The 14,807-nt window shown below is 46.3% G+C and overlaps 1 protein-coding gene across 3 annotated transcripts in view; it reads left to right on the forward strand.

Moving 5' to 3' along the window:
• Positions 1-14,807, forward strand: part of Osbpl10 (oxysterol binding protein like 10) — a 224,393-nt gene that overhangs the window by 65,508 nt on the left and 144,078 nt on the right. For all 3 annotated transcript variants that reach the window (XM_036193291.1, XM_036193290.1, XM_036193292.1), the window contains exons 2-3: positions 3,485-3,660; positions 8,590-8,669. In XM_036193291.1, the coding sequence (XP_036049184.1) occupies positions 3,485-3,660; positions 8,590-8,669 (256 nt within the window). The remainder of the gene's footprint in view (positions 1-3,484; positions 3,661-8,589; positions 8,670-14,807) is intronic.

The raw sequence follows: 14,807 nt of genomic DNA on the forward strand, positions 1-14,807 counted from the left end.
GCTGGAATGTCTTGATAGTTAATTGATGTAGGAGGACCCAGCCCACTGTGGGTGGCGCCATTCCCTCTGGAAGGAGGTCCTGACCTATACAGACAGGAAAGTGGCAGAAAGCAAGGAAGGATTTATTTCTCTCTGTTCTTGACTGTAGATGGGATGTGACCAGTGGTAGACTATGACCTGGCCTTGTAAGCCAGATAAACCCAAACTCTTTCTTCTCCTATCTGGCTTTTTGGTTAGAATGTTTTATTATAGTAATAGAAATGAAACCAGAAGAGTCAGTGTATAGGATTGTAATGTGCACATTGGAAGGAGGATTGCAAAATATACCTTGGGAGGGGGTTGTTTTCTAAGCAGGCTGACCTGTAGACCACAGAGATGACGGAAATACAGAGGAAAACCAGCCAGCTTTTGGCTTTTGCAAACAGGGGGATCAAGGCTCTGAACGCTCACGTCACTTGCCCATGAGTGAGTGTGAGCACGCTTGGTTGCATATGCCCAGGGAGGTGTGAGCGAGGCTGTAGCTGTCTAGGCGTGCCTGACTTGGTTTGTCAGAGCATGTGTGAGTGCCTGTGCGTGGGTTTGTGGACACAGGTGTGAGTATGGTATGCACAGGTGTTTATGGGTTGGAGTGTGAGGACCAGTGTGCGCTTGGTGTTTGTATGCACCAGGATGCATCTAAGGATGTTTGTGATGGATTCATGTCCTCAGCCCTTCCAGAAGGGCCTCACCTCGACCCCCGCCCCCCAGCCTAGAAGCCAGACCCCTAGAACAAAGGGGAGCTTTCTTCTTGGGTTGATCTGGCTCCCCCACTTACTCTCTTCTTCCCCAGAACAATCATTTAAATTTAATTTAGCAAGGCAAATATTCTCTATACACCATTTAGTTCACCTGCACAGCAGTCAAATTGCCTGTTACAGTTCAAAGATACACACAGAGACATAACAGACACACACACACTCACACATACACACCCACACACATCTTCCCACAGACAGCCATACATCCCCCCCAACACAGACATACAGACATACAGACACAGACACGCATCCTCACCCTCACAGGTTGTAGAGGTTAGGTTTGTTTCAACTGTTCTCTGGGAGAAAAGATCTTTAGAGTTTTATCTGGCAATTTCATTTGGCTAATGCAGCCTAATCCAGAAATACGGTTGACTTTCCCAGAATGAAAGCCATAACTCTCAGATATAGCCCCAGGCTGGACCTGACAGAGCCGTGACCCCGTGGGAAGCCAGGTTCAATTTTTTTCTTCCCAGGCGCCGTGACTATCAGGAATTGCTTTTCTTAGTGCCAGGTGGATGGCTATCATCGGTCTGTGACTCCAGCTGGCTTTACTTTGAAAGGCCATGTTGAAGAACAAAATGTCCATCTGTTAAAATCCTTAACCAGACACTATCCTATCCCTCTGATAAGATAGAAATTTCAACTATATTTAGAAAATAAGCACATGATTTCCTCCTTCCTTCCTTCCTTCCTTCCTTCCTTCCTCCCTCCCTCCTTCCCTCCCTCCCTCCCTCCCTCTCTCCTCCCTCCCTCTCTTCCTCCCTCCCTTCCCCCCTCCCTTTCCTCTCCCCCCTTCTCCATCCCTCCCTCCTTTCTCTTGAGACAGATCTCATGTAGTAACCTAGGATGTTCAAATTGACTTATGTGGCTGAGTATGGCCTTGAACTCCTGATCTTCCTGCTTCTACCTCCCAAGTGCTGGGATTAAAGGCATGTGCCACCACATTTGGCTATTTACTTATATATTTACTTTAACTCTGAGATTATTTATTTTATGTGTGTGAGCGTTTTGTCTACATGTCTGTGTACCATTACCACGTTCATGAAGTATCCTTAGAGGCTAGAAGAGGATGCTGGATGACCTGGAACTGATATTACAGATAGTTGTAATCTGCTATATGGGTTCTGGGCCTCGAACCCAGGTCCCCTGAAAGCATTCAGTGCTCTTAAACACTGAGACAACTCTTTACCCCCTATTTATTTTTATACAGAATCTTACAGTGAAGCTCAAACTGGCCTGGAACTCATTATTTAGCCCAAGCTAGCCTTTTGTATGAGGCAATCCCCCTGCCTCCACATCCTGAATCCTGAGATTACAGGTCTGAGCCACTAGGCCCACCCAACTTGAAAGGAGTACTTTGTTAATATTCTTTAGTACAGTTTATTTTGCATTTGTGTTTCAACACTTGAGGGGACTGGGGGCTGGTGCAGTTGGCAGAGGGCTTACCTAGCACACATGAGGCTCACACGTGTGAGGGGCTGGCGCAGTTGGCAGGGGTTTACCTAGCATTCGTGATGGTGGGCCTGGATCCCCAGAGCTGCCCAGACCAAGGTTGGTGCATGCATGTCTGTTAACCAAGTACTTGGTGGTCTGAAACAGGGGTATTGCTGAGAGTTTGAGGCTAGCCTGGGCTATGTAGCAAGATAGTCCCCTCTGCCCTAGAAAAATAACTTTATTTATACAGTACTTCAAACAGTTCCCAACTTGTCACCTAAGAACTTTTTCATTCTTAAGTAGCCACAGTTACTTAATTATACTTAAGTGGTAATGTGTAGACCTGGGGTGTAGCATAGCTTCCCAAGCCTCAGAGACCCTGGATACCCCCACTGCATTTTCCTGCTTTATACCCATGTGCGTGGGGGTTGGTTAGTGCCGCAGACAACCCAGAAACTCCTACCTGTGACTGAGGTAACCCCCACCCCCAAGTGGATCCCCAGGGGGCTGGGGTTGTCTGCCACTCCAAGATCCCAGTGTTTGCTTTGACCTTCGTAATTTCTGAGCCCTCTGAAAAGACATACCACCAGTAGACGTGGCTTGCACTGGGATACAGACGTGGCTTGCACTGTGATACAGACGTGGCTTGCACTATGAGAAGCAGGCTGTTCAAATTGCTGGGGTCTGCAGCATGGCCACAGACCTGGGTACAATGCCTAATGTGGTGTGTGTGTGTGTGTGTGTGTGTGTGTGTGTGTGTGTGTGTGTGTGTGTAGACAAAGATACAGCTTTCACTCCAAAGGGACTAAGAGAGAGCTTATTCTGAGCTGAGTGTGAGTACCCTGGCCTGAGAACCCCGACTCAAGTTGCCCCGAGTAACACACGCTTCCATAGAAATGATGACATGAAATGACACAGTCATAGAACAAAAGGTCACAAATGGAGACATCGCTCACTAGTGGGGATGGCTGTTAGGTACTGTCCTTCATCTGCTATCTGGTGAGGTTCTCTGCTTCTGGCCTGCTGAAAACCGGGGGTCTCCTAAGAACGTCATATATCCCAGAATCCCTTCTGCTCTCACAGCTGATGCTCTCTTATTTGGGTGGCTCCTCTGAGCTCTGAGAAAAGTTCTGCTCTCCGGCTTTGTAGATTGGGTCCTCCGATTGGGCTGCTTTTGGTTCAGAGTCTCTTACTGCCCTGCACTACCAGGGACTGGCCGGGGAGAAGTCATGTGTATCGATCTCTCTGTTCAGGTACTTCGTGCTGGATTTCGAGGCTGGCCTCCTGCAGTATTTTGTGAATGAACAGAGCAAACAGCAGAAGCCCCGAGGAGTCCTGTCTTTGTCTGGAGCCATCGTATCCCTGAGTGACGAAGCACCCCATATGCTGGTCGTGTACTCTGCCAACGGAGAGATGTATAAACTGAGAGGTACGTTGTCTTCTGGTGACATTGTGAGCGGCCTATCGACTGCTTTACAGGTGTGGTGCTGATTGGTGGCCCTTTTGTTTTTGTGGGGGAAATACCTTTAGAACTGGAGAGGTGGTTCATTGGATAAGGGCTCCAGCTCCCAGCTCCACAGTCTGAGTTAGAATCCCTGGTCCTACATGATAGAAGGGGAGAACTGACTCCTACAAAGTGTTCTGTGACCTCCACAGGTGTGCATGGCATGTGTGAGTGAACACACACACACACACACACACACACACACACACACAAATGTGATTAAAAACCAAACCATTCTGAAATCTGAAAAACAAAAACAAAAACAAAACCCCAAACCAAACACCCATCTTTTTGATCCCAGCACTCAGGACACAGAGGCAGGCAGTCTCTTTGAGTTGAAGGCCAACTTGAATTTCAGGCCACCCAGGACTCCATAGTGAGACCCTGTCTCACAAACAAATAAAAAGCACCTTTAATAATTGTCCAGCAGTGACTATCTTTCCTTGTTCTTCCTTCCTCTGGGGTGAGGAGGTGGAACAAACTTTAGGAACTGCTTGCCAGGGGGAAGGGAGCTCTTGAAGTTGGCTCAGCCCTGAAGACTGTCAGTGTTCATTCAAGATGCATGCACACACATACTCACTCAGTCACTCAGTCACTCACTCATCCACTCACTCATCCACTCATTCACCCGCCCCCCACTCACCCCCGCTTGACCTCTCTTTCTCTCACTGCCCCAACACTCTTTCTCCCCCACCCCTTTACTCTCCCCCCACCCCCCAACCACTCTGTCTTAGTCTTCACTCCATTACCTTGTTAGGAATCGTGCTCTAAGAACAAAGCAAACCTTTGAGTGTCTAGTGCCTGTCCCCAAAGTGTCTCTGGAACCTTCTTCTTTCAAAGAACCCGTTCTTCACCTTCTGCTCAGTCCATCACTGCCATGGCTCCTTCTGGGAGCCTGCTCTGTTAATTTCTTTTAGGCACTTCCTGGCATTGTGGTCCCGTGAGGACCGCTGTGTGACAGATGACTGTGGAGGGAAATCACTGTACATTCTCAAGGCACTGACATCACACAGAAATGCTGGACCTGATTCTTACAGGATAATTTGGTTATTATTTTGCCAGGATTCTGTCCTGGCTGCATTCTGTTAAGGTTCTGATAAAATAATGAAATAAGGGGCTGGAGAGATGGCTCAGAGGTTAAGAGCACTGGTTGTTCTTCCAGAGGTCATGAGTTCAATTCCCAGCAACCACATGGTGGCTCACAACCATCTATAATGAGATCTGGCGCCCTCTTCTGGTGTGCAGGCAGAACACTGTATACATAATAAAATCTTTAAAAAAAAATGAAATAAGCAAAAAGTGTGTGTGTGTGTGTGTGTGTGTGTGTGTGTGTGTGTAAGAGAGAGAGAGAGACAGAGAGAGACAGAGAGAGAGAGAGAAAGAGAGAGAGAGAGAGAGAGAGAGACAGAGAGAGAGAACACGTACCCACCTACCCCCCCCCCCCACATGCACTGCTGTAGTAGTTACTTCTATTTAGCTGTGACAAAATACTTGACAAAGTTACTTAAGGAGAGAAGGGTTCATTTTGGCTCACAGTTTGAGGGATCCAGTCTAACATGGTGGGGAAGGCGTGGGGCAGGGGCAGGAGGTGTCCACAGCCAGGAAGAAGAGAGGCGCATGATCCAGTCTTAGCCTAGGGGATGGTGCTGCTCACACTTAGGGTGGGTGTTTCCTTCTCACTTAAGCCTCTCTGTAAACACCCTTACACATGCTCAGAAGGGTGTTTCCATGGTGATTCTAAGTTTAGTTAACTTGACAAAGATTAAGTAACACACAACATAGGCACCCACAGCACACATCTATACCCACATACACTCTCCCAAATTACCCCCCCCACACACACACCTTGATTAATGTTATTTCTTAAGACCCGAGCAAAGCTGGGCTGTGTTAGGCGGCTGATAATTTTGCCTTCTTATATGCCCCCCCCCCTTTTCAAAACAAGAACGAAGTACCAAAGACAACCCTTGTCACCCGCCCTGCACTGTGTCTGGAGACGGCTGTGAAGCCATGCTGAGGGCCTGGATTCCTGCCTCTCAGGCCGATTTTCACCTGTTTTACTGCCAAACGTGTTCCCACCCCAGAGATGGGCCAAGTTAATGGCTCTGCGTCTCTAGATGTGAACCCCGGCTCAGAGGCTGTAAAACAACCCCAAGGCCTTGGAAGTGAGTGCCTGCAGCTGAAGCATTGTCTTTTTCCTCCCTTCTGGGATTCCCACAGCATGGCTTCCAGCTGACTGGATTTATGTGGTCTTTGGTGTCGCTTTGGCATTTATTGCTTAATAAATTGTCGGCGCAGAGACCATAGAAGGGAAACTTAATGGAATTCCCTCCACATGTGTGGTTGATAAAGAGACACAAAGCCAAGCCGTTCTATAGTTGAGCCATTTCAGCTTGTTGAGTTGTTACTATTCTGTGGATTATTAAGCTCTGATTTAAAAAAAAATTTATTTTTAAATTGTGTGTATATCCATGTGTGTGTTTGTGCATGTGAGTGCAGTGCCTATGGAGGCCAGAAGAGGGCATTGGATCCCCCTGGAGCTGGAGTTACAGGCAGTTGAGAGCTGCCTGATGTGGGTGCTGGGAACCAAACTAGGGTCCTTTGCAAGAGCAGTGAGTGCTCTTTCCAGTTTCTTTTCTTTTCTTTTTAAAGAGCAATTTTAATAGCAAATCTGAAATTATTGTTAAATTCTCCATGAAACAGTCACAAGTTTAGCTGGACTTTATCAGCTTCAAAACTAGCAGGGTAGTTTTCTGCATGTTAGTGCTTCTCTGTGTCTGACCCATGAGGCGCTCATGGTCTGTTTTCTCATTCCCTGAACATGGTGGAGTTGGCTCAGTATGTCATGAGTGGTGCTGCTTTGGGGAATATTTCTGATGCAGAAACTTCGGAAGTTCATTTTCCCAGTCCTACACTGTGCTTATCATCTTTGGGCAGTTGACCTCTTGGCAAATGTATCATTTGGGATTTAAAAGACCCACATGGGACTGTGCAGAGAATTTTTCTCCCTTTCTCCCTCCCTCCGTTCCTCTCCTTCCTTCTTTCCTTTCTTTTTGAGACAGTGTTTCACATCGTAGCCCAGACTATCCTGGGGCTCACTATGTAGCCCAGGCTAGCCTCACACTCACAGCAGTTCTCTGTCTCAGGTTCCTGGGTGCAGAGATAATGGGCATGTGCCACCACACTTTTGAACTCTGGGTTTCTTTTTTTGGGGGGGATTTATGTTGTATACACTTAGTGTTTTGCTTGCATGTATGTCTGTGCACCACATGTGTGCCTGGTGTGGGAGAAGGCTAGAAGAGAGTGTGGATCTCTTGGCACAGAGAGTTGTGAACCACTGTGTGGGTGCTGGGAACTGAACTGTCTCGGCCCTGACTCTGGATTTCTTTACTTGAAACATCAAGCTGGAGCTGAGTGTTGACAAATGACACTTAGACTCATCTTTGTCAACAAGTGTAGTTTCCATGGGAAGCACCTTTTAGTTTGCTTAGTTCCCATTTGCACAGTTAGATTTCTAGCAATATTGTGTCGTTACTTGCAGTTAAGTTGATGATTTAGATGTTTTGGAACTTATATGTCCATGATATTTAAGAATAATTATGAGTGTTATTTGAGGAGTGGGTGTGGATGGAAGATTGTGACCATATAATTATCCTGTACATATAGATATATATTCTTTACATTGTGTGTGTGTGTGTGCAAGCTCACATATGTGAGGTCAGCACTGGGAATCTTCCTTAATCATTCGTCACCTTATTTTTTGAGCTACAGGGATGAGCTACAGTGCCCGACTTTCTCAGGCTGCTCAGGATCTGAACAGGGGTCCTCATCCTCATACAACAAACATCTTACCAACTGTGCCATCTCCCTAGCAATACCCGCTCCCAACCTTTCAAAAAAGATGGGGCTTCATTCTATGCTCCAGCCACACTGGTCTAGAACAAGATTTCTTAAGCCTCGTTGGCCTTGAACTCTAGATCCTTTTGCCTCAGCCTCCTGAGTGCTAGGATTGCTAGGTGTATGCTGCCATGCCCAGCAAGACTTATTATTATTATTATTATTATTATTATTATTGTCTTAGGGTTTCTGTTGCTATGAAGAGACACCATGACCATGGCAACTTTTAAAAAGGAAAACATTTAATTGGGGCTCACTTACAGTTTCAGAGTTTCAGTCCATTATTGGGGAGCACGGGGAGCGTGGTGGCATGTAGCAGATGTACATCTTGCAGGCAACAGGAAGTCAACTGAGACACTGGGCAGTATCCTGAGCATAGAAAACCTCAAAGCCCACCCCCACAGTGACACACTTCCTGCAGCAAAGCCACACCTCCTAATAGTGCCACTCCCTATGAGATTGTGGGGCCAATGACATTCAAACCACCCAGCCAGCCTTAGTGTCTCTGAGAGAAATCTGAGGTTCTCCAAGGCAGCATTTGGTATCTTCCTTGGTTCAGTCATTACACAAATCTTTGATAATGCTTCGGTATAACTGAGGGTGCTGGAGGACTTTTATTAGCCACACAAGGTAGAGAGGCATTTAAAAACAACGCGTGTGCTGTCCCTGCTGCTGCCTTATTAAATACGCAGTGACTTTCCCAGAGGAGGTTGAGAACAAATGGCCTAATCATTAGATACTGCAACTGGCATTTTGAAAGACGTTTTCCCTGTGTGATATCTGGATGTCGTTTGGTTCCTTTTGTTCAGTCACGCTGTCAGAACAGTCCTCATGTTTACTTTTCCTCTTTCTATCTCTCACTCTCTAGGTCTCCAGCCCCTGTAGGTGGGCGTCTAAGTCAGTTGCTGTGCTTGGCAACAATCTCTGCAAGGCTTTTCTCCCTCTTCTCTATTTCAGCTGCTGATGCAAAGGAGAGACAGTTCTGGGTGACTCAGCTTCGAGCTTGTGCCAAATACCACATGGAGACCAATTCCAAGGTAGGTAAGCAGAGGAGGAGGGGCCTTCTGAGTCACCTGAGAGGGGGAAGGGACTTTTGAGTCACCTGGGTGGCTGTTTGGAGCCCATTTATTTCAGGGATGGGGGATGACCATATTTTGCATCTTGATTGTGTGTTCATGTTCATGTCTGTGCACATGTGTGTGTGTATGCATACACATATGCACATTGGATCCAGAGGTTGGTGTTGTGTTAGTTGTCTGATTCTTTTTGAGACAGGGTCTCCTACTGAACCCGGATCTCATCAGTTTGGCTGGGCTGGCTGGCCAATGATCTCCAGGAAGCTTCCTGTCTCCACTCCCCTAGTTGCTGGGGTTATAGGCTGGTGTCACTGCTGGAATTTTACATGGATGTTGGAGATTCGAACTCAGATCTTCATGTTTGTGCAGCAAGCTCTTTACCCAGGGAGCCATCTCCCCATTCCCTCAACTTACTTTAAAAGTTAAACTTACTTTAAACGTTACCCATTGTTATAGAATTCGTCTTTGTCTTGCTGTATCTCAGTTCAAAGCCATGTCACAGAACTGGGCTTTTTCTGTTGGTAGCAGGCAGAGGCACGCGGGTGCCAGGGCTTGGCTCTGTGGGCATTAGGTGATTACTCTTGTCAGAACAGAGAAGCTAATTGGCTTGCAGAGAAGCTTGAGTGGGAGGTTTTGCTGTGGAGACAGAGCACCCTGAAGATATGGTTCAGGAAGACTCAGTGGTGTAGGAATCAAGACCTGACATCGATCAGGTACTTGCAGGGAGCTTCTGCATTCTAAGCGTATAAAATATTTTTGGGAAATATATTTGGCATTTTTAACTTACTCTGCTCTCAGAATCTTGGGGGATCTTGTGTTTGGTGTGAGGGGGAGAGAAGGTAGGCATTTTCATGGCTTAGTTTGGAGCCTGGCCAAACACTAAAATGCAGGCTGCCAATGCCAGATGCATTTATGCAGAACAATACATGTTGGTTAAAATGGGCACATAAAGGCTTTCTCATGGTTCAGACGTGGTGACGGCATCTAGTTGCTGTGTGTCTCTGTTCCATGTATCTTGATAGAAAGGACCGCACTTCAAACTTGTATTCTTTTGTTATGGTGCTGGGGATCGAATCCCAGGCCTTGCACTCTCTAGGCAAGTGCTTTTCCACCTAGCTATACCCCTTCTCCACTGCTTCAAGCTTCCAGTCCTTCCAAAAGCTGGAACCTGCTTGGCTTTTAGCTAATGGCTCCATGGGAAGTTTTAGTAGTTTAGGTTTCTCGACGCTGCCCTTTCACCCTCAGTGGGACTGCAAACAACACTGTGTAGCCCAGGGTAGCTTTGGACTCATGACAGATCTCTTGTCTCAGCCTCCTGGGTGCTGGTTTGTAGGTGAGAGCCACCATAGTTGGCTTTATGCTTTGCTCTACCTCTAAATACACATTGAAATGATTCCTTCCACTGAGTTTATATTAGTTTTGGAAGGAACCCCCTTTTCCTCTACTTGTTTGCTTTAGACAGTTGCCCTCACTTGAGGCACCCCTCTTGGCCTGTCCTGAATCATTTCCTCTCTGACCATTTTCCAGGAACCAGAGAGGGATTCTGGACATTCCCTCGGTATTGAGAAATGCCTGGAGAAGGCAGTTGGTTTTCTTTCTTTATGTTCCTCCCACTCTCTTTCTTCTTTTGAGTCTCATTTGCTATGTAGCCAAGGATGACCATGGACTTCTGAGTCTGTCCCCACTATGTAGGCCAGGCTAGCCCTGGGCTCCTGACAGATGTCTTGAGTACTGGGATCACAGGAGTCTGCCTCTATGACTGGTTTACATGGTGCTGAGGACTGAACTCAGGGCCATGTGCATGCTAGGTGAGCCCTTTACCAACTGAGCCATATCCCCAGCTCTCCACTTTTTATTTTCATGAAATAGATGAATATAAATAAAAAGGTTCAATCCCAACCCATTGCAAGATATGCTTCCTGGGGATGACTACGGTGATTGTCTTGTGTGTGCTCTGGTAAAATCAGGTAAGTGCTAAGGTGTATTGGTTGGTGTGTGTATATCTGTCTGAACCTGTATCTATATCTAGTTTTATATGGATGGAATCTCTTGCTTTTCCTCACTTTTGATATCTCCATAGATGGCATATGCATCAGCTTTCATCTTTTTAGGGTGATGAGTGGTATTAAAAAATGGATATCATTGCTTTATTGAGTTGTCTGAATTTTTCTTTCCTTCCTTCCTTTTTCATGGAATTTTGGAGGCAGTCTCAGGTAGCCCAGGCTGTCCTTGAACTCCTGATTACAGGGTTTAACGGGCACGTGCCACCATGCCCTACTGTCCTCTGAATTTTCACAGACATTGCTAAATGATCTTCTAAAAAAGGTTGCTGTAGAAGTTGGAGAGATGGCTGAGTGGTTAAGAGTGCTTGCTGTACAAGCATGAAGAGCTGAGTTCAAATCCCAGAGCCTAATTAAAAAAGAAGTCACACACATGCCTTTAACCCCATCACTGTGACGGGCAGAGACAGCAGGCTCTCTGGGACTTGCTGATTGCCAGCCTGTCTCTAGGTTCAGTGAGAGACCCTGTCTCAAGGGAATAAGGTGGAAAGTGACAGAGCAGATCACCAGGGTCCTCTGTGGCGCCTCTCTCTCTCTCTCTCTCTCTCTCTCTCTCTCTCTCTCTTTCACACACACACACACACACACTACATTCTCGTGCATATGTAATGATGAAATGTTGCACTGACTTCCACTAATTCAGTGTGTGACCATTTGCTTTCCCCACGTACAGACCTTCACAGTGATGAACACTAAGTTCTGGATGCTTCAGGTAGAAACGGGCACATTTCCATTTCATCAGTCATGTCCATGGCTCAGTATGCCTTCAGATGCACACTGACACATGTCAGGTTTTCAAAAGAACCGAGGGCCTTGTCCATGCCAAGTCCTCCCCCAGCACAGAGCGCCGTCCTGTTCACTTGTCACTCATACGTAAACTCCACTTTATACTCTGTGTTTCGTCAAGTGCAGTTCCCTTCTTGATTTGCAATTGCTCTTCATTTATGAGGACATTTTTATCTGTCATTTTCTCCTATTTGCATACTGAATTTTTATTATTCTTTGAGATAGATAAGGTCTCACTGTATAGCCCAGGCTGACCTTGAACTCACAGTCCTAATTCAGCCTTCTGGGCTGGGATTCCAGGTAGGCCTCCCCATAGAAAAAACTGGGTAAATTTTTTGCTTAGTGGAACATTTTAACTTTTTATGGTCAAGTTTATAAAAATTTCCATGTTTGGGTCTTGGTTTTGCATTTGTGTTTAGTAAGGGCTTCTCTTCTGCCAAAAATCTGAAAACCTGTTTCCTTCTAGTGAGTTTTTAGTTGATGGTTGTGTTTACATGACTGGTTTGTCTGCCCTTGTTTGGGGAGTGGGAGATGGGGCAGAGAAGGAACCTTGAATATTTGCATATTCAACAAATCATTGGAAAGAAGGAGAGGATTCCGACTCTGAAGGGAAATTTGATTTCAGGGTAGATACTCTCTGGTTCCTTTCAGGAATACTGGTTAAGCTATTAATAACAGGGCAGGAGATTAATCACTGGGGCTTTCTGGCTGCCAGCTAGCTGGAAAAATGCAAGTCCAGGTCAGTGAGAGACCCTGTCTCAAGGGAACAAGTTGGATGGGGACAGAGGAGAGTGCTGGTGCCTTCCTCTGGCCCCTGTGTGCACAGAGGCATGTGACCTACACACACGTGTGTGCATATGACACATGCACACACTTGAAGAAAATAGTGCATACAACATATACATACACTTAGCCACGTGGTTTCAGTGGCTCAGTGGCCACAGTGGACTGCTGGCTGTTTGGTAGTACTTGTGTAGAATAATTTCATGTTCACAAAAAATTCTGTGGGACAAAGCTGGTTTCCACTATTCCTAATCATTTCTAGGAAAGGGCTCTCCCAGTGTCTATTTAATCCTTGAACTATATAACACCTGTGTGCATTCCCATTCAAAAGGTGAAATGGGTCTTTCTTCTTCTTCTTTCCGCTCCCTCCCGCTGTGAGGTCTGGTCTTCTAGAGCTGTGGCATTGAGATCTTGAATTCCTTCACTCTTACCTTGTCTAAGTGACAGGAAGTGAGCCTTTCTTACTTGAGGCGTGATCCACTTGTGTCTTGTGACATGATGTCTCAAACACTGGAGTTGTGTATGGAGCAAACATCTGCAGGAGTGGGGGATGGTTCCCAATATGTTGTTCCCTGGTTCCAGCATCCTTTAGTGGTCCTTGACTTCCTAAGACGATGTCTTGTCATTGGATGCCCCTCTGTTTCCATGTGACTTCTCCCCTTCCTGGCATGGTCCCCAGCACCCTGTTCTCCAATGCCACCTTGCTTTGTACATGCTGTACTTACGCAGTCAAGGTGTGTGTGCTCCTGACTTCCTTTGTGCTGTTCTCAAGGCCCCTGGACTGTGACACCTCCTGACCCCAGAGCCATAGTGATTTAGTCTCTGTGTCCCTATACCAGCCAGGACTCACCTGGGCCACAGCATTCTTTACTGTGTGTCCTAAGAGAAATCACACCTAATGCTGTTGTGACCCATGGCAGGTGGATCTAACCTAGTGTGCTGGTCACTCTGTGAATGTGGGCTTTGCCCCCCTTCCCCAATCATTAAGAGCAGGGTTAGTATTGTATCAGGAATCCTAGTGTTAGTCATGATACTGATGGACCTGTGTTCTTCAAAACCAGACCTTAAAGTTACCCATTTTCCTAAATATTAACACTGATCAGTGTTACATCAAGTATGAGGATTCCTTTCATGTACAGAGAACAGTTTCTCCAGGTAGTTAAAAAAATCAGGAGTAACATTACAGCAACATATACCCCAATCATCATCATCATCATCATCATCATCATCATCATCTCTGTCTTCTTCTTCTTCTTCCTCCTCCTCCTTCTCCTCCTCCTCCTCCTGCTCTTCTTCCTCCTCCTCCTTCTCCTTTTCTCCTCCTCCTCCTCCTCCTCCTCCTCCTCCTCCTCCTCCTCCTCACGTGGTACTGGGGATGGAACAGAAGGCATCTGAGGCAAACACTCCCCTCCCCACTGAGCTGTCTCCTCATCCCTGCTTTCACTTGTTGACTGAATAACATAACTGTGAACTTCTGTGTGTGTTTGTGTAGGTTTTATTCTTTAGGACATACATCCCAAGCATGCCGTTTTCTAGAGCAAGGACATCACCCTGTGGTGTGGTGGTCGTCTACTTCCCTCCTCTCCCCTCCCTCCCCATTCCCCCTCTCCCCTCCCTCCCCATTCTCCCTCTCCCCTCCCCCTCCCCTTCCCCGCCTTCCTTATTCCTTCCTTCTATTTGTTGTATGTGATGCTTTTGCTTACATGTATGTCTGTGCACCATGTGCATGTCTGGTGCCCAAAGAGGGCATTGAATCCCCTGGAATTAGAGTAACAGATGGCTGTGAGCTGCCCTGTGGGTGCTGGGTATCGAACCTGAGTCCTTTGGAAGAACAGTCAGTGCTCTTAACTGCTGAGCCACCTCTTTAGGTCCCTTTGGCATTCTTATCAGCGCATCTGATTGTTCCATTTTCCATACTTTGCCAACATTTGCCAGGCAGCGATGGGGTTCTGTCTCTCTCTCTCTCTCTCTCTCTCCCTCTCGATCATTTGCATTTCCCTAATGTACATTGATGTTGTGTTTTCCTGTATGCTAATTAGCCATCCATATATCTTCTTTCAAAACATGTTTATTAAAACTGGCTGGGCGGTGGTGGCACATGCCTTTAATCCCAGCACTTGGGAGGCAGAGACAGGCGGATCTTTGTGAGTTCAAGGCCAGCCTGGTCTACCAAGTGAGTTCTAGGAAAGGCGCAAAACTACACAGAGAAACCCTGTCTCAAAAAAAAAAAAAAAAAAAGGAAAAGAGAAGAGAAAACAAACAACAACAACAACAACAACTGTATATTGTCTGTGATTGATTCTTTTTTTAAAGCTGAGTCTTCCAGGCTCTTGGTTTATTCTAGCTTCCGGACAGACCTTTGTCAGATTGTTGATTTGCAAGTGTATTTTCTCAGCCTTTGTGGGTTTTTTCTTTTTCTTTTTCTTTTTCTTTTTTTTACATTAGAGAGCCGTTTATGGAGTACCTGCTA

This window comes from Onychomys torridus, chromosome 7 (assembly GCF_903995425.1).
Source record: "Onychomys torridus chromosome 7, mOncTor1.1, whole genome shotgun sequence".
Lineage (NCBI taxonomy): Eukaryota > Metazoa > Chordata > Mammalia > Rodentia > Cricetidae > Onychomys > Onychomys torridus.